The 21,331-nt window shown below is 36.2% G+C and overlaps 1 protein-coding gene across 3 annotated transcripts in view; it reads right to left on the bottom strand.

The window, feature by feature from the left end:
* Nucleotides 1–21,331, bottom strand: part of LOC109851593 (DNA repair protein REV1) — a 70,856-nt gene that overhangs the window by 12,262 nt on the left and 37,263 nt on the right. For 2 of the 3 annotated variants that reach the window (XM_020421813.1, XM_020421812.1), the window contains exons 19-20: nucleotides 20,764–21,137; nucleotides 10,030–10,090 (exon numbers count right to left, since the gene is read on the bottom strand). In XM_020421813.1, coding sequence (XP_020277402.1) covers nucleotides 10,030–10,090; nucleotides 20,764–21,137 — 435 coding nt within the window. Of the gene's footprint in view, nucleotides 1–326; nucleotides 488–10,029; nucleotides 10,091–20,763; nucleotides 21,138–21,331 lie in introns of those variants that run through there. The other variant, XM_020421815.1, reaches the window with a different exon arrangement.

The raw sequence follows: 21,331 nt of genomic DNA on the forward strand, positions 1-21,331 counted from the left end.
CGAAATGAAATAACTGGCAACACAACAACACATGACATTAAAGAAAAACATGCGAAGGAGTTTCTTTTTGAGTGAAGAATTTTTAAGTCTTGTTAAATTTAACACTGCCTAAATTTTTTGCATAAAATTTAAGACGAAAATGTTTTGAATGTTATTTTTTAATGTTGACCTTAGGTTAGCAAACAAGTTGTACTTGGTAATCCAACATCAGAAGAAGTAAAGGATCATGCAGAGCATCCTTATTATGCAGCACACCATTGTAGTGGATACTAAGTAAATGGATACAAATTTCACACAGTTGAGGTAGATGAATCAAAAGTAGCACAGACCAATGGTATCATGACCACCTTTTCGTGAGAATGTTTTTCAAACATAAGAGATTAGAATCTAGTTGAAACTAATATAACATATTACGGACAATTAGAAGATATTGGCTATGGGCGCACACATGAACACAGATACATGATGTTTAAGATTCGTCGGTATCCTGGAAATAAGCAAAATGATTGCTATGAGTGTACAATTGTCAATCTTGATAGAAAAATAAACGAGGATGAAAAGTTAATGTTTGCATCCCAAGTGTCACAATGCTTTTATGTGAAAGATCCTAAACTAAAGATGAGTTGGTAGTCTTGTACAAAGATCCTAGAGTTTATGTTCAACCTTCTGGCAAAGATGACGATGATAATATTGTAGAAAATTTCGCCAAACCGAATGCATAGTTGATGATTTCTCCTATCCTCAGAACGTAATGTCTGATGTGAATTTTCCAATGACACGGACTGACATTCAAAATGTAATCACAAGCATTGATATCAACTCAGAGTAGTCGGATGTATTAAGGTTTAATTTTTGAAATTTGCCGAGTGTCATTTGAAAAAAAGTCTCTTCATGATGATGCATGGATCTCTAGGAGTAATCAATCACTGGGATAGAAAATTAGGTGGATGTTCTCACTTAACGTATTGACATAAAGTTTCTCTCTCTCTCTCTCAGTATTATCAGGGTACCGTATGTATATATATGCAAGAGCCATTTTTTCTCCCCAAATCCAATAAATATTGCCACTGGACCATTTCACGCAAATCCATCAAACTCGGTCTCTGTACAACCCCCTCCAAGTTTCTTCTACGATGGGTCCCTCTACTGATCCCGGCCACCGACATTGCCTCCCCAACTACGATGGTGTGTGTGTGTGTAGGTCATATCTTATTATCATCATTTACTATATATGTTATAATAGAAGTATATACATATTATCTAGAGGTTTATATACCGTATAGGTACGTGATATTCATATACACATCAAACTCCGGTTCCTCTGTACAACCCATCCTCAGTTTTCTTACATGGGAGTTCCCTCTGGATCGCACCGACATGTGCCTACCCCTGACTTCATGTGTGTGTGTGCTGTGTGTAGGGTTATATATATATTATACGTACGGTTATCAATATATATCTATATATACTATATATATTGGTAGTTATACAGTACATAATATATTAGATATGATATATATATATATATATATATATATTGGATTGGGAGAAAAAAATGACCTCATATATAACGTATAGTATATATATATGCAAGAGCATTTTTCCTCCAATCCAATAAATATTGCACTGATCATTCACGATCAAATCCATCAAACTCAGGTTCCTCTGTACAACCCCCTCCAAGTTCTTCTACATAGGTCCCTACTGATCCGGCACCGACATTACCTCCCAATACCGGTCCTATTAAGTAGAGTTTTTATATTCATGATATATGCATATTTATTATCGATGATATATGCACAGATGCTGAATTTTTCATTCTTTAGGTGAGAGCGAGAAGCCATCATCATCCCTCCAGAGCCGTCAATCCTCCGAAAATGCCCGGTACCAAGTTTATGCCTTTACCACCAGTTGCGGATGGTTACAGACGCAAACATGCACACACAAAAAAAAAGAAAAAACATGGCAGCACAACAACTACCAGACCAGTGGGAGGAGAGCATTAAAGATAGTGACTAATGCGACTTGTGACATGGAAAGGATCAAGAGTAAATTTAATGATTAATTATTGTATAATATTTTTTCATCCAGTAATACACTTACTTATCTTTAGCTTTGTAGGTGGGGTAGTGTATAAGAAGCCGGGACGCCAACCTAATGAAGAGAAGAAAAAATTACCCTGGGTGGGCTTTCATGCTATTGTAACATTCCAATTGGAAAATGGGCCAACAAGTTCAACACATATGAAGGGCTTCTAACAAGGACACGTGATTATGCCAACGCCTTTTTCAAGCCAGACCAGCTGCCCTTTGATACACTAGAGCATGTATGGTGGCAGATTATGGTAACTTGCACTAATTTATTCATGTGTCTCATAAAAAACAGTCTTACTAGATATAATCTTTTCAGTCAGAGATAAGGTTTGCTCAATAAAGTCAAATAATCTCAAAAAATGATGCCAACTTATTGCAGAATGGTGACAAGGTATATGAAAAAGAGACTTCTTATATAGATGTCCATTTGCTTAGACACTACAACATCGAGGAGAATCCTTTAAGTTAGCAGTACTTGTTTGGAAAATATGTAAAGTTTAATCATGCTCTAAGGGAATGGAAGCATGAGATCAAAATGAATACTATAAGAATATCAAAGATGACTGGGAGAGGTTTTTGACGCTAGATAAGAGAATTGACGTTGATCACTTCGCTGCTCTTTTAATATTATCGGACCAGAGATACCACCAATTAAGCCTTGATTCAGTTAATTGTGAACCTTGAACATTATTTTCAAAGTCCTAAGATCCTTGTTCTTTTTGAAGGATAAATGCAAAAGAAATTTAGATAACCGCAATAAGAAGGGATATAACCACCAAACAGGATCCCCATCCTCTGCTCAAATCAAAGGCTATTATTGCAGGAAGGAGGTATGAATACTCATCAAACTTTTAGCCTTAGTTTCTCAATACAAACAACCCTCCTTCTTTTAACCTTAATTTTTTATTTCGAGAATAAATTCCAATATAACTTGATTCGCCTCTGGCAAACATGAAAAGGGAGGTTGAACTCTACATCCATCATATATATAAACTAGAAATGATATCCAGGAACTTTGGTGTGCATTAGTTCTTAAACAATTACAAATACTCATCTGAAACTAGGGTCTTTTGTGATTTTTTTGATAATCTTTGATAATGAGAATGCAGATTTGATAATCTTTGATAATGAGAATGCAGGTTTGTGGTAAATTGAAATTCTAAAACCTATTATTTTAGTTTGAGTCATCAAGTTATATTTTTTTTTTCATGTGAAGAGGCATTGTTCTACTAAGTTGTTGCCTTACAGCATTTGCAAATTGTTTCGAATTTATTGAGTTATTTTTGTGAGTAGTTAGATGGATGTCTACTTGTAGTTGTATTTTTATTGCTCATTACCTTAGTTTGAATCCGTAAGTTAAATTTTCATGCATAGATGCCTTGTTCTAATGCTGGTTGGTTTCTTTGTCATATTGGTTTTATTTTTAGTTCCATTAGCTAACAAAACATGTATTTATTTGATAATAATGGTGTACTATAGCTGCATTTTTCTGCAACATCAATTCTCATTATTTGATCTTCTACAGCATTCGCAAGTTATCTTAACTCTTTTCATGGGTAGTTAGATACATTTCTGCTTGTAAAGTTGTATTTTTATAGCAGATCAAATGCTACTTTCTCACCTGGATGGAGTCAATAATGAACCAGATTTCCTCATACTAAAGGTGTTTTATCTACTTTGACTTTTGATACTAATATTAGTAGGAAGAAGAAATCAAGCTCCATTAATCAAACTCAAATTCAAATGAAACGTATACCTTGAAACAGTTTCTTTCTCCTTTCAAATTTTCAATTCGACCTTCCCCCACGACTTTGGAGCAAGCATTTGTTGACTTCTTGAAGAATTTATCGGGATTTACTTGAGAAATATTTTGGTAGGGATATCAGCCACACAGGAATATATTTCACTATAGATGTGTTTGGCCTTTTTTTCTTTAGTGATATGAACCTATGCATATATTTCACTATACATGTAAAACTCAATAAGAAATATGTAAATCTCGGAAAGTTCCCTATATGCCGCTCCCTATACTCTTCAAGAAAGCTTTTAGTGCAACCGAGGGTTATGCTAATACTGACAAAAGGAAGGCAAAAGATCAAAAAGTTAAACTTTTGCAGGTAATGTAATTATATAAAGGAATGACCGTAAAGTATGAAGTATGTTTATGGTCTCTGAATCAAGTAATTTGGTTGTCTTTTTATTTTCTTTATATCTTAGGATGCCTTCGATGCCACTTTTGACCAGACTCCCAGAGTCAAAGGCAGTCAGGACCCACACAGACTGTGTAAGAAGAACTATAGGATGCGTGACTTGGTCTTAGGCGCCTAAAAAGAAGAGGGACAGGTGAATGGGAGTGGGAGCTCAGAGATCATCCAGATCATTCCAGCCCAAAAGACCTGAGACCCTGACAGCACCCCCATGACACCCTCGTACATGCAGCAAGTGTACTCTGACAAGGCATTCAACATCGTCTCGTCAGCTATAAATTTTTTGGAGGGTCAAGTTGCTGGGATATATTGATGGATATCTCAGTAGAGTGCATGTCCGCAATCCCTTCTAGTGCCACTAGAGGGGTAGTCTACAACCAGATCTTGAAGTGTTGTAAAAATAAGGTTGATCCGTTGGTGTTCACGTCACCGATGCATTTTTTGGCTTCACAAATGTCGTTTACTACCAACGGGTCCCACGATGGACAAAGTAGTGGACAAGCATACTTATTTATGTACATAACACATGTCACTATACACAACACATAAAATATGTGATACTGATATGCATTTATTTTGCGGTTAGCATGGTGATGATGCCGATGGGAGTCCAGTCATAGACATGAGACACCGCCAACAATCGAGATGATATGGATGAGGCACAAGGCCTCGCTTAGTGAGTTTTTAAAATTTTGTATCTCGGACATACAAATATGTGATCTGCAAGTTCGTTTATCAAGTTTGTACGACTTTATGGCTTAGACTTGCTTGTGGGGATATTGAAATGTTTCTAAAAACATTGTAATCATGTTTTTAGTTATGGATATTTGTGTATTCCGCGTTGCTGAGTACTTTGTGGATATTTGATCTTTGTTTCATTGTGTTTGTTGAATATATGAGATATCTGTAGTGTCAAGGTATTTGATATCGTGGTTTGTGTTTTTGTGGATCATTATAGATTGTGCTATATTATTCTGTAATCAGCGAAATTTGTGTTTTTCTGTACATGAAAATCTGCAATATACAGGGAAACTTTCAATATTTCTAGTTAATATGTAACATTCTTGACAACATACGCCGTCAACATTGTAGATTGCTGAAGGCAATTGCCATCAAGAACACATTCTTGATGGCAATAGCCGCCAGCAATCTACGACAACGTATGCCGTCAAGAATGTATAAACATTGTTGATGGCACCACCATCAGGATTGTACATTGTCGACAACGACACCGTCAAGAATATTTAAACTTTCTTGATGGCACTTACCATCAAAACTGGTCATTACTAACAGATGCCCGTCAAGATAACGCTATCAACTCTACGCTTTCAGGAATACGTATTCCCGACGAGCGCTCATCACACAAACATTCCTGACGGAATATTTACCGACGTAGAGAATCTACATTCTGACGAGTTTTTAACCATTCTTGATGGGACCGACTGTCAAAAATGAGGGCATTTTTCTACTAGTTGGCGGCAAATTAGTAAAGAGTAGGATATGGAGACTATGGAGACACTGCTGTATAGATACATATTAAAATTAATAATCTAGATGAGATCGATATTAGTTTTCATTCGCATGTTACCTATACCATTTTTATGTCTCTCTCATAAAGTAGATTATAAATTGAAAAACCACTTGTTTTTTAACTAGATATCCAAACAACCTTCTAAAATCATATTTATGATCTACGTATGTGCTAAAACGAACGTGTCCCGAGTCCAACGAGTTGCATAAATTTGAGGTGAAGTGCACGATGTATGTCCAATAAGTTTGTCATGAGTTTTTTAAACTAAAATAACTTATATAATTAAGTACACGTCTGGATAAATGTATGTATGTATTTAAGAAATGTCCAAGAAGTGTCGAACACGAACACGGAAAGTGTCAAACACAGATACGGGAGCCTAGGTATTCTACAATTACATTAGAAATCACTCCTCCATTTTAAGCATTCTGATTTAAGTTGATGGACATCATCCTCATTCTCACTATTATAACAAATGATTAGTCCTACATAAAGAAAGTGTTTACATTTAAAGATTTCTTGACTATCAATATGTATTATAGACTCTTTTCTCTTTACACTTATTAAAATTGCATTCCATATATTCTGTTTTTGTTCTATTGATTGCAGAACCTTTAGTTTCGACAATCTATCTCCACCTTTCTATTTCAAAAACTCTACTTTTTCTAGCATCGCCAACTAAGATTACATCATCAGCAAATAATATACATCATATGACTTTCATCCTGAATATCTAATAAATTGGTCAATAACTAATGCAAAAAGAAAACGGCTTAAGGCTAACCCTTGATGTAAAACCTATGGCAATATAAAATGATTTAGTTTCTCCTTTGATTGTTCTTACTCTAGTGGTACACTGTTATACATGATATCTTTAATCACATCAATATATATACCATATATGTGTTTCTTTTCTAAAACACCCTATTATCTCTCGACACTCTATCATAAGCTTCTTTGGGGAAAGAAGCAAGCATAAAAAACATGGGGGATACAATAGGAGAAAGGAGCATGTTCACAATAAAGTAGAGCATATGTGTGTATGAGGCAAATTCAATTGAATCACACCTCATGCACATCTTGAGGTTATATATCAACTTGGTTTAATCTATAAAGTTGCAAGGAATTCATGATAAGAGTCTTTGCTAACACATGACCATGTAAGGGAGGAGAAATACCCTAAAAGACCATAAAAGGTTAAGTACTGATGCAGATCTGGACTAATAGGAAGCACATAAAACAAAAGAGACCTGCATAAGCAAATAGCTTGCTAGACTTGTTAACAATGAATGGACTAATAGGAAGCATTAACAATGAATGGAGATGGATAAGCAAATAGCTTGCTAGACTTGGCTCCTTACTATCTGAATCCATAATAATCATGAAGGGACTAGTACTTACTTTTACTTGCAATAATTACTTCGAACTTACACCGCGAAATGTATCACACAAACTGATTATTGAGTATTGACTGATAATAATCGACTCTAAATTTACATATCACAAAAAATTGTAGCGTTGCTTTGTTCTTTTTATTAACATATTTGGTCTACATGCCCAATTTATATTGTTATACTCAACAAGTTACGTATTTAAGTTCAAAAGTTAATACTCATTTGTCTTATTTCAATGCCTATGCATATTTATTTTAGTTAGAACTTTCAGAGGCATTTCCCTTGATTTTTCTTTTTTTTTACATTTTTACAAATTTTATGGCCTTTTCTTCATGTTTTAACAGGCAGATTTGCTACCAATGCTTACTCTTTCATCCGTGGCTTTAACATTTCGCCAGTTATCCTATAGCAGTGCATGCTTTAGCAGATGGAAGCAGTGCCTAGTACATTAGGGGCAATTGTAGTCTGGTCACCTAGAATGTAGAAATGAAGCTTTGATTAATGAAGATTCTTGTGATCCCCTAAATGAAGCTTTGATTAATGAAGTTTCTTGTGATCGCCTACGTTCATCTTGTTAGTTTACAAGTGGCTTTAGGAAGGCTCCATTCTTTTATTCCCTTGCATATTAACAATCAACGTTCACCTAGATCAGGCAGAAGGAATATAATTCTCTTACTAGATATACCCCGTTGTATATATAAAAAATGCAATTGTGAATGGTTATGTAACATATAACACATAATAGGATTGCAGGTTGCATAACACATTAGGTAAACTTACATGAAAATAGATTTTTTTTTAACAATTCAAGTTTCAAAATTCCTAAAAATATGAAAATCGGAAAAAATGATACAATTTTTAAACATGCAAAAGCCTAGTAGATTATCTATCTGCTTTATTTTTCCAATAAGTCATTCAAACCAACCATTTCTATCATTTATTGATTATTTTACATCTCTTATTGAATTTTGCATAGATTTTGGAAGATTTTTTGTAATATTTGTCAATAAAATGCTGCAACTCGCTTGCAGAGTGTAGGTAGTGCAGGCATATTGCACGCTAGCAGATATATAGAATACTGAAGCATATACTTTTAACTTCACAACATTGGGGAAGTAGGTACGAACAAGCCAAAGAGCGTCTTCTTCATTGTTCTATAAGTTCATTCCACTATCTAGATGAATGCACATTATTCCCACTAACTTTCCATTAAGCACTACCACCCATGATGCCAATAATTTTCTGCAATCCCATTTTCATTCCTTGCAACGGAATGATGACATGGAGGACAGAAGCCCCATTATGACCCAATTGAGGGAGTCTACCTTGTGTGCTGCCGATCCTTCCTTTCTAGTTATGCAAAATATTATCATGATAGGAGTTATTCCCTTTTATTTCCCAATAAACTCATCTTAAGGCCCAATATTTTCTCTACTCATGCCATCAGAGCTTTCTGGATACCCCATCAGTTAGCCCCCCTCCTCCACCCATATATCCTTTGTAGAGCATAACCATCAAAGCCCAATATGACTACTTATCATGCCCATCATATTCCACAAATATGCCATAACTTTACTAGCATCCCTGGAGGTGCTTGCCATGAAACCGACATTTCTATGGGCATAATAGCAAAAGGCTACCACTCTCTGACACGAATTCTATCGTCCATGAAAAAGAACCTCCCAGCAAGGCTACTGGCCTGGATGATTATGCGCAGAGACTAAAAACTCAAGTACAGTAAAATGGACCACAACTACTGAATCTCTCATTGCTAAAACCATCAAAATGAGATTCTCTTCATAAAATGTCATGAACAAATCTCCTGATTTGTATTCCATTATGCATCCAATTTTTCTGACCTATTTACATCCTCCCTATTCCTAGAGTTGAGTAAGCAGGTATTCTCCACTATGTCACTTTCAAAGAAGAGGAAAGGTTTCGCACTTTTGTATTTCTGCCACCACATCTATGGTGCGTTATCCCTCATTTTCTCTATTTATGTATAAAGGAATGATGGTTATGAGATGGTAGCTCATTTTGCAAAATAAGCTACCAAGATATGGAGTAGTGAGAGTCAAACCTTTTAATGTGACTAGCAAGGTAGGCCTCCTCACTTGGTTATCTCTTAGTAGCTCATTTAACAAAATGATCCACCACCTCATATCCATTATTTCCTACGTACATTAGATAAAAACCTTATTCTCTTTAATGGCAACTTCCTGATCATCTACATAATGCAAAGCACGAAGTCTCCAAAATTTAAAACTAATGCCTCGTGGCAAAGACGGAATTTTGGCTGGGTTTGCATCCAATCCCTACTTTTTGCTTCTTTTACCACAAAAATCTATAACATGCACGTCTTTTCTACCGAACGTGGCTCATCACTGTTTAGAGCCTTAAGGTGACAGGATATAAGCAACTGATATATATATATATATATATATATATATATATATACATACATATACATATATATATATATATATATATATACATATATATATATACATATATATATATATATATTTATGAAGATGTTGACAGCATCATAGTCTTGGAACTAAAACATGCACACAATTAATTTTGCAAAGTCACCTGGGTTGGGTATGAATTTGCTCAATCACAAAATATATGAAATAATGAGATTTCGGCTAACAATAATTATCCATTTATTATGAAGATATGAAAGGCAAGATGAAAGTAGTAAAGACAGTTGCCATAAGATCTACGAAGTATTCTGCTTGCACTTTAAAATGGCAGCAACACAGTGCCAGTTTAAAATTAGAAGAGCTTTCAAGCAATACCTGAAGTGAAGGAAGAACAATGTTGTATACTTCAAACAAAAACTTTGACGTTGAAGTAAATCTGCATTGATCATCAATTTTTATGTAAGATTATCAAATAATGTTTTTTCCCAGATGTCAGAGAGAAAAATTTTAGAATAAACTAAAAGCAACAAATATCAGTAAATAGTGAAAATAGTCTGTATATCATGAATTATCATAGTAATCTAAGCCAATATGAACACATTATGAGAGAAAATAAATGCTTTTTTCATTGTCAAAGGACCTTGCCAAAACTCTAAAGTGTGAAAGTTAAGGGTCATAATTTTATACTCTAACATGTCAAAAAAGTTTGAGCACCCTTTTTTGTGACCCGAAACCAAGACTCACACAGCGGTAGATATTTATTTTATTTATTTATTTTGAAAATCCACTTTAAATTTGTGGCTAGCGGGATTTAAACTTGGACTGCTCTAATACCATGTCAAAGGACCGTGTCACTACACCAAAAGTTCGAAGTTGTGGTGAGGGAGATCCGTAGAATGAAAAAAATCAAGCCTTCAAATGCTCCTCTAAACCTAGATCAGTTAGAAGAGATGGAAAAAAATGTTGAGACAAGGGAAACTTTATTGTTCGTTGTGATCAGCTTACAAAAATGTGGGTGCCTAAGGGTCCCTAGGAAGTTTTTGATCTTGATGCAGGGTACTTTATTGTTCGTTTTACCATGTCCAAAGATCGACAGTTTGCATAAGAAGCAGGACCATGGGCAATTTTAGGTCATTAGCTAACTATCCGGACATGGGTGATAGTATTAGTAAAACTTTGACGTGGACATGAACACTAAGAAGGGGTCACATGGGAAATATCCTCGTGTTTTTGTCGAGGTCGATCTTGGCAAGCCTCTAAAGAGCGAGGTAAAAGTTGATGGAGATTGGCAGTCAGTCTAATATGATGGGCTACAGTTAATATGTTTTTATTGCGCTATGTATAATCGTCGAGAAGCGACATGCCCACAGAAGGTGTTGGCGAGAGCTTCTCAGTATCACCCTCAAGGAGGCATTGTGACTACTACTACTTTGGACCGTGCGAATGTTGAGATAGACGGTGGACTACCAGGGGAAAAGTACAGTGGTTCTATGAAAGTTAAACAGCGGGATGTTTTCGGCCATCAAAAAAGTTTGTCAATAAATGGTGGGACCATGTGCTTACAAACGCGAAGTGCTCTGAAGACACCTACAATCTTAGGCTCACCACTTACAGCATTATCAGTTAAGGATGATATTATTGAGGATCATTTGAGAAAGCATCCAAGAGTTTGATGAGACTAAGCAAATTACAAATGAAATCCGAGAGGAAATCTTGGAGCAATGACTATCTATATTTAAGGTCACTAAGGTTCGCTACAAATCACGTTATCATGATCAAGAATCTGGCCTTAATGAGCCTTTAAGTAGGGTCTCGAGGGGAAAAAACATCAATGCAGCCAATGAGTTTTTTTTAGGCCCAAACAAATGCTGGGCCTACTACAAGCCAAAACAAATCCACAAGTCTAGGTTGTGCCTTTGCCGGTTAAGTGCCAATACTGAACTAGTAGCCCTTTTTGATGGGCCTGATTGCGCCCTAACTCGCCACCCTATTAATATTGAGTCGTCCCTGACTTCTTATGCTCAACCTTATTGCTATGTTTGGGAGTTCACTAAGGGAAGGGACTTCTTATGCTCAACCTTAATGCTATGTTTGGGAGTTCACTAAGGGAAGGGAAAGAAGGGTAAGGAAAGGAAGGGAGCTTATCAATTTTTCCTTCCCCTCCTTTAGCCCTCAATTTCGGATGTGAGATTTTAGTGTAGAATTTCTCTTCATTTTCTTCCTCTGCCCTCCCAATAGAACTCTAAAACAAGATTAAACTCAAATTTCTCTTCTCTTTCTCTTCTCTACCCTCCATCCAAACACAACATAAAGTAATATTGGAGCAACAGGAGAGCAATGAAGAGAGTTATTCCCGATGTGACCTCCAGATCCAAATTTAGATGTCAAGGATGATCTAAATAGTTATACGAGTTCTTCCGATAAACTCTGTACACTAATGGCTATTATTAGTAGCCTCTACAGCTGATTGCCAAATGTTAGGATTTCCCATTGACCCTCCATTTAGTAGAGTGCAATACCAGGATTCTATGAACGAGATTTCCACGAGTTTATAGAACATGTTTGTTTTCCACATGAGGTTTTTAGAATTGTAAGGGCGCTAAGAGGACTCCTTATTGTCGAAATATTGTTGAATTATGTTGAGTTCACAGACCACGTTTCTTCGCTGTCATGGAGCCAAGGGTTTTTGCCTCTATTGCTAACTTGATTATTTGCTTATTGTGATTCTTCAGTTCGTCTCAAGCTAATCAGGTCAATTTCTCTAGAGGTGTCTGGCTATTGTGGACTAAGCCAACTATTACAGTGAAGATTTAGAGTGCTAATCCCAGAGCTATCATGTACTTATTTCTAGCATTGGTCTAACTCTATGATCGCTATCTGCAGTCTATGCTAGTCTGGTTCTCACCAACTGATGTTTTCATTAAATTTGCTCCAGGTGTGCCCTCCCATGGTTATTAGCAACGGATTTAAATGAGATGGTGACATTTTTTGAGAAGAGGGGTGTACGACATGTAAGTCTTAATAGAAGTTCTCAATTTGTCACATGGATTGATGATTGCATCTTGATGGATCTTAGCTATCAAGGGTACCCTTTCACATGGAGTGTGCTTCGTGAAGGGGTTGGACTGGTGGACGAGTAGATCATCATTAATTCATGTTCCCAGAAGCATGGGTTACTCACTTACCACGCTCTTCGTCGAATCATGATCTTATTCTTCTCACACCTTGCAACAAGGAACGATGTATGCCTAGTCTTAAGCCTTTTCGGTTTGAGGAAATATGGTTTAATAACCCTGACTTATCGAGTTTATAAACAAAAACTGGTTTGATGGGAATTTGCTACAAGTTACTAAATATCTTGCTTCTGGCTAAGTACTTGAAATCTAAGCACTTTTGACAATCTATTCTGATGGAGGAGACTAGTCACAGCAAGACTCTTGGCTATATAACGGGTCCTAACCTTTAAATGGTCAACATTCTTCTCTCAGTTAGAGAGAGCTAAATAGGGAACATGATTGTTCTTCGACAAAAAGAGACTCTTTGGCATGAGAAATCTCATCTCAAGTGGTTTGTGAAGGGAGGGCGTAACACCAAATTCTTTTATGTAACTACTTTTTGTTGCCAAAGGAAAAAACAATATATTGGCTCTAAAAGATGCTAATAGGAGTTGGTGCACTGGGAAAGAAGAACTCAAGCAGCTTGCTATGGCTCATTTTAGAGTTGTTTATGTTGCTCTCCTTAACTCTACACTCCTATCAATATTGGGTCTGGTCCAAGCTTGACAACAATAGACCAACAAAGTCTTGTCCAACCTGTAAATAGTTTGGAAGTGAAGAAAGCCTTGTTTAGTATGCAATCATTTAAAGCGCTAGTTGTGTATTGGTTTCAAGCAAGTTCTTCCAGAGACTCTAGCATGTAACCGGCCCTTTGATAGCTCTTATTCAGAAGGCTATAGTACAGAGCAAGTTTTCAGAAGGGTTGTAGACTACACTCATTACGCTGATACTAAAAGTACTGAGCCCTGAAATACTCAATAAATTTCGACCCATAAGTCTTTGTTCTGTTGCATATAAGGTTATTACCAAGGTTTTGGTTAACAGGCTATGACCTAAGCTCAGTGATTTTATTGATGAATCTCAAAGCAATTTAATCATGGCGGGCTTGCTAAGTTGGTAGTGACAATATATTGGTTGCACAGGAGTTAGTTTATGTAATTTACAAGAAAACCAACCGCTACGGTCTTGTGGCTCTCAAGATTGATCTCAAAAAGCTTACGACCAGGTACAATAGGATTTCTTAGAGGACACTGAGGTATTTTAGGTTTCTGAATCCTTGGGTCAAGCTAATAATGTTTCGTCAACAAGACTAAACTCTCTGTAATTTGGCATGAGGCAATGTCAGATATGTTTGAGATCAAGTGAGGTTTGAGGTAGGGTAACCCGCTCTCTCCTTGTTTGTGCTATGGAAGGAGAGATTGAGTCGTTTCACCTGCATTGTAGTTGATAATGGTTAGTAGCATCCAATTCAATGCTCTCTCGATACCATTTCCATGGTCTTGATACATTCTGTGAGGCAGTCGATCAATCCATTAGTGCTTCAAAGTCTCAGTGTTACATCTCTCCGAACAGCTCTTAGGCAAATGTTGATAGAGCTTGCTCAATTTTGGGTTTTCAAAGAACAAGTGATTTGGGTAAATATTTAGTTCTTGTTCATGGTCAAGTAACTAAGGCCACTTACATAGAGCTTGTTGAGAGGGCACAATCTCGACTTGCATTATAGAAAGCTTAGCATTTATCAATGGTACGGAAACTCGTACTAATTAATTCAATTCTAACTCTCTACCCATCTAAAATATGCAATCCACTTTGATGCCTTTAGGTGTTTGCGAGGAATTAGATAAGCTGCCCGTGGCTTTCTATGGGAGGATTTGATTATCCACACAAACTCCATCTTGTCACCTGGCAAGAGATTATAAACCCAAGGCTTTGAGGGTCTTGGAATTAAACAAATGTATTTCAGCTAGGCACTTTCTAACGAAGTCGGATTTGATATGAGTTCAGGTTATGAAGTCGAGATACTTGCACAATGGAGGTCATTTTTAACAGTCGAAGCCTCTGGCATCTCCTTGTTTACTTAGGAAGCCTACTTCAGACTCAAGAAGTCTCAGACCATGACCATCAACGGAGAATTGGCAATGGCAATAGTGTCCGCTTTAGATTGGATTCATGGGTTGATAGTGCACCTCTCGTTCAGTATGCCTCTATACCAATTTTTGTAATAATAAAGATGCTCTCATCTCAGACTTCTTAGGCGATGCAGAATAGTGAGACTTGGTGGCTCTGGAGTAGGTTCTCCCCGCGAACATTGTTGATAAAATCTAGGGTTGCCTCGTGCTGAATAAGTTCTGATTACGGTAGTCATGTTGAAGCTTTTAAATTTTGGCGAACATTTTGTTCGCACAACATACTTTGCAGCTATTGGTTATGACCGTAGCAATGGCGGGTCAAATCCTTATCATGGTTAGTCAATGGGCCCACAAAGTGGTTGTTTTTGTGGCTTGTCACAAGGGACAGACTTGTTACAAACCACTTGCGATGCGCATGAACTTGGCCATTTCCCCTAACTGGGTGGTGTAATTGTGACATTGAAACTTCAGACCATGTACTTCAGCAATGCAGTTTTTCACATGAAATATGATTTGATGTTAGTCTGATTGCTAATTATACAGAGTTTCTCCCTTCCACTTGTGGAATGGTCAGATACGAATAGGAAATAGGCATCTCCAAGGTATGGCTTTAGCTCGGAGTGGCAGGTTGTGCTCTGTGTTGTGGTTTGTTATCTATGAAAATGGAGGTTAATTTCAGAGTGGCGGGTTGTGTTATGTATTCTGCTTTGGTACCTGTGGAAATGGAGGTTTATTTCTGTCATTGGCTCTGTTGATGATGTGGCTAGGGAGTTGTAAATAGTTATTTGTCATGCTGTTCAAATGTTTTAGTACAACAAATTCTCCAAACAGTTCAAGCTTAAGCCTACACACATTGTTCATGTAGATTGGGTCAAGCCACAAGTTGGGTAGGTCAAGATTAAAATGGATGGAGCTTCTCGAGGTAATCCAGGCATTACGGAAGCTAGCGATCTTATTTAAATGGACTTAGGATAGTGGTTAGTTAGTTTTGTTGCCCATTTGGAATTAGCATCAGACATTGTGGCCGAGCTGGAAGCTCTTCGGTATGGTTTGCTCTTAGCTTGGAATGAGGGTTATCGTCGCATTATTTGCGAAATAGACTTTTGAGGTTGCTATCACTCTTATCCGACCTAACAACACGGACTCTCTCCCTTAACCTCTTGGCTCTTGATTAGGATTGTACCGTTTATCACTCCAACAAACATTGTAACTTTTACGCCAACAAGCTTGATTTGGGGACTTCCTTTGAAGGTAATTTCAGTGTTCTTAGGGACCTCATGCTTTAGCTTCTTCTCTTTTTGATGTGAAGGTGTAATGCTTTCTTTCTCCTCTATGGTATAAAAAAATTGAACTTTAAATTCGCACTAATTATATATCTAATAAAATTTTAAAATTTTAAAATTAAATGCTATTAATTTAATCTTGACTCTCCTATTACATAGATCTCTATAAGGATTAATTAAATATTTTTTTGTAACAAGGTATCCACTCCATTACATCTAACCCACTAGGACCTACACCACCATGCCCACCTTTTTGATGCATTTTTACACTGCTTCACAGTGATCCAAGGCTGTAGGCCATATCTATTATTGTGTTATTGAGAGTCATAAAAGACGGCATATTAGGAAACCAACTCAAATACATGATACATCTAACTCACAAAGACATACGTCACTATTCTTTATTTCTTTCCACACATCTTAAAACTACCTTCAAGAAGATGTCGGATGAAGGAAAAGTCGACCGAAAAGGTTAGATTAACTGATAGTTTTATTCTACTATTGGATTTATTGGAATGATTCATATTCTTGGTAGAAGATGTGTTGGGTAGCGAATGTGAACTTGCCAACTTTGCCAATGTCTGGTTACATGAGTACGAATAAGTCCACCCATGGCAAATAGAAAAATGCTTCTTGTCCACCTGAGCGGATTTACTAGTCTTACAATAAATATGTAGTACCTATAGTAATTTCATACTTACGCATGCTGAAAATAATGATAAGATATAATATAAGGTTCAGCATCTCTATAGCTTAAGGCACATAAACCATAACAGATAGCAAAGTTGCGTTTTTTGCTACTTTTCAATTTAAAAATATATATAAAATGTCTGTAATAATTGTAAGAAATAGGAAAATTGGTTCAAAATATAAAGTTATTTTTTAATAAAAGTACAAGGTATACTAATTTACTAACTAACAAAGTACCACAATAAAATATTGAAATATATCATCACAAAATAATGAGTTACGTATCGCGTTTTTGCAACAAACATTTACATGCAATTTATACAAATTGCCAAAAGATTTAACAATATTCATGCCTTTTTTGCATTTACTATGTTGTCACATGCTTTCTAATTTTTAATGGCGTCTATTTCAACAAGAACCGCACCCCCATGTGTGTTGAACCTGTATCTTACAATATGTGGAATGGGAGGGGGGTTTTGATCTAGTGTCTTGAGGTAGACAGGGAAGTGGGGAGGGAGGGTAGGACAAAGAGAGCGAGTTCAAGGTTAAAATGTTGATTTATTAGTATATAACTAGAAGAGACTGTCTTGTCGTGCATATGTAGAAGATTGAGATGGTTCCAGAGAAGAAACAAGGTAGATGATTTGAAGTAGCAATTCAATTACAAGAACCAGGGGGTCTAAGTTTTAAATAAGTTCATCCACAAGAAATACAAGGGGACTTGCCTCCGTGTAGCATTTTAACAATTTCATCATAAACTTGAGTACTGGTATATATTATCTACAACTAAATACAGAAACTGGCACATTTTTTGTTGGTTAGTGTTACGAGGAAAGCGATTTAATCCCATTGTAGATCAATCCACTTTATTATAGTGATACATAAATAATTCAAGATTACAAGTGTACCCGATGTGGGACCACAACACTTAACAAAGAAAATAGAAACTAAAGTTAAAATACTCTCTACTCTAATAGAAGTCAAGAGATAAAATTCATCTAACCCTAACCTCTCTTACATAGAAATTAGGAGGATATTACAAAATAAGCATGAGATAATATCTAATCACATCTGACAATATCTCAACAATTTTCATAATATCTCCTAAATCTAAATACCAATAATAGCTTAACACTCACCCTCAAGCTAAAACATATATAATATATGTCTAGCTTGATACAAATGAAAATAAAACACGTAGTTGTAAGAGCTTAGATAATATCTTCGCCTGGAATACTTGAAGTCGTCAGCAATCAGCAAAGTGCAGTCACCGCCAAAAGAAACCATAGCCCGGTAAGCAATTAGAAACCCAAGGCGGGAAAGTCAGTAGTAACCCTAGGCAGAAAAGCCACTAAAAACCCTAGCTAGGTAAGTTAATAGAAACTCTAAGCAGGTAAGCCAGTAAAAATCCTAGGTAGATAACTAGTAGAAAACAAGGGAAAACCCTTGATCGATCATTCACTTGCTTGCTCAATCTTGATTTCGGTGTCCTTTAACGAGAAAGATAATAAAATGAATACATCTTGCTAAAAAGAGAACAACAAAGTCCAGATAATTTATCGAAGGAGGATCAGAAAGTGAAGGCGATCAAAGAAAGATAGATGAGAGTACAATTCACGTCAATACTGTTCATCAGTGAACAATGTCCTCGTTAATGTTCATCGTGATGAACGGTACCAGGGTGGAGGCCTTTTTTGGTCTTTTTCTGTTTTTGAGTAGGGTTTTTCCTCTCTCTCTTAAATTGAGATTAGGAAGATATTACAAAATAAGTATAAGATAAAATCATAACTAATCGCATCGCATAATATCTAACAATATCTCCCAGATCTAAATACCAATAACATCTTAACAAAGTAGTATTTTTTCCCCTTTTTTTGATGGTGACTGGTTTTAGGGTTAGGAGAGAGAATGGGAGGGAGAGAGATTAGATGAGTAGATTTGGATTAGGAAGGGTGATTAGAGTTTGACTAGGGTTTCATAACAAGCTCTGATACCTTGTTATGAGAAAAGAGACTTAATCTTATTGTGGGTCAATCCTCTTTATTTTATCAATAGATAAATAGTTCAAGACAATGTTAAAAATAGCAATAATGCATAGCGTAACGTTCACCTCCGTTTAACGTAAAACGCAAAATAACGTAACTCTTAACGTAGATTGAATAATTTATTATTATTTAAATATTTTATAGATACATAATATTCAAAATCAAATAATATGAATAATCATCATACATAATATTCAAAATCAAATAATATGAATAATCATCACAATTTTCAAACATATCATCATAAAAATATTATCACAAATCAATATATCATCACAATTGAATAATCATCACAATTTTCAAACATATCATCATAAAAATATTATCACAAATCAATATATCATCACAATCTCACAACAAAATCAACCATGAATAAGTTGAATGAACTTCAATCGGTATTCAAGATTGCACATTGATGATTTCAGAAGTCGAATGGTCCTAAACTTGGCGCAAAGAGTTCAGAAGTCGATCGGGGATCTCTAAGAACAACGGAGATGATGATGAGGATGAAGACGAGGATGGCGAGCCAGAGAAATTGATGACTTGAAGTTAAAGGAAGAAGAAGACGGAGGAAGGGTTTTTTTATCTCGAGAGGCGGAAGCAACGGGAGCAAGGATTTAGGGTTTAGGTGTAGGGTCCACCCACTTAAACTCAATCATAGCCATCAAATTCTTTCAAAATCAATCCCAACTCTTGAACAATTTAAACTAAGCTATGGAGCGCTATGAAGACGCGTTACAAACAGTGTTATCAATTCGCAAGGGCAATGCGGGGCGCAAAGCATCTTTACGCGCCCATGCACAAGGCGCAACGCGATGCGCGTGCCCGAGTGGTGTGAGGCACACGCCGCCTACATAATTTTTCAAAATATATAATCAAGCGTGAAAGAACACGTTTTTAGAATTCACATGAAAAATATCATGATAAATAATATCTTACTACAAAATCACAATATAATGACTTAATTTCTAATGCTAACCCCCAACATAGTAGCAAAATTCATAAGTTTTCAAATTAAATGTTAAATCAAGACTAATATCTAAGCAAAGGATTAGTAATGGTCCTCAATTGAAGGCTACTAAAAAGGCCAAATGGATTTATTTTGCTTTTTGGGATATGGAATATCAAGTATAAAGACTCGAGTGAAATGTTAACAAACAAAACTATATGAGGATATGTACTACATGCACCCTGCACAAAGTAAGGATGTACGCGAGGCGCAAAAGGCGCTGATACGTCAGAAGTGAGGTGCTTTGCCACCATCCCGCATCGTAAGGCGCATGAAGCGTAATGAGGCGCGCGCCTTTGAAAACACTGGTTACAAAGCGTACGCTATGGATAAAAATAGCATACGTTATTTTGTTTCTACACTATTTTCCAGTGCTACGTAGCGACAGGGCGGCGCTACATTATGCTATGCGTTATTTTGTGCTACGAAATGCGTTATTTTCTACACTGGTTCAAGATTACAAGTGTACCTGATGTGGGACCAAAACACTTAACAAAGAAAATAGAGACTAAACTGAAAATACTCCCCACTCTAATTGTGAGAAGAATTGCTTAACATTGATGAGGATTCGAGCAATTTACTATCAAGACATACCATTTATAGAGATAGTATCAGTTGCATTTATTCATAATACTAACTTGTATTGTTTGCACACAACAATCACTAACATATTAAGGATAATAAATTATAATACACAGCCTAAACAACAGAGGTTAGAATTTATTACCCAATCTTAGATTTTATCCTGCATAACATGTAAAATATTTATTTTATAGAAATAGAACAAGAAAAGGAAAAAAAGGAAGTCTCAGAACAGACAAATGAAACAATAATATGGTTTTGGGATATGTATCATAGGACAATGTATTAAAAAAGATGATGGTGAAAAGAAGATACCTCTTCAAAAGGCGAAAGCAAATGTAGAGCTCCTCAATGTCAGATTCAATATTTAGATCAATGTACTGCGTTATAAGATCATACAAGCTAGAGAGAGCTTCATCCCATCCTCCAACAGTTAAATCAAGGTCTGATGGATATTGAGAAAACAGTGACTGAAAAATGGAAGACAATTTGCAACTTCTTCCAGATTTAGCATACATATCGGCAACAATATTCAACAAGAAGCAATTGCTATCTTTGAACATCTCAACCCATTTTGGAGGATTTCCCAACCACAGATTTATTTTAGATGTATCAACAATTTGAGACCCGTCATTAACTGGATGTTTACCAAAAGAATCAAGAGCATTCGCAACAGAACTTTGCACCCTCTGCAAAGTAAGTCGAGTACTTTAGACTTCAGAAAGGGGAAAAATAATAAATAAAAATTGACAAAGCAAATGACAAATCAGAAGCAATTATAGCATGTGAATAAAAGCTTTATCACCCAACCAATCGGTCTTCATAGTAAAGGTACAATATGTATTTGAGCTGCAATCAGGCAAGATGATGGCCAAACTTATAT

Source organism: Asparagus officinalis, chromosome 8, assembly GCF_001876935.1.
Source record: "Asparagus officinalis chromosome 8, Aspof.V1, whole genome shotgun sequence".
Lineage (NCBI taxonomy): Eukaryota > Viridiplantae > Streptophyta > Magnoliopsida > Asparagales > Asparagaceae > Asparagus > Asparagus officinalis.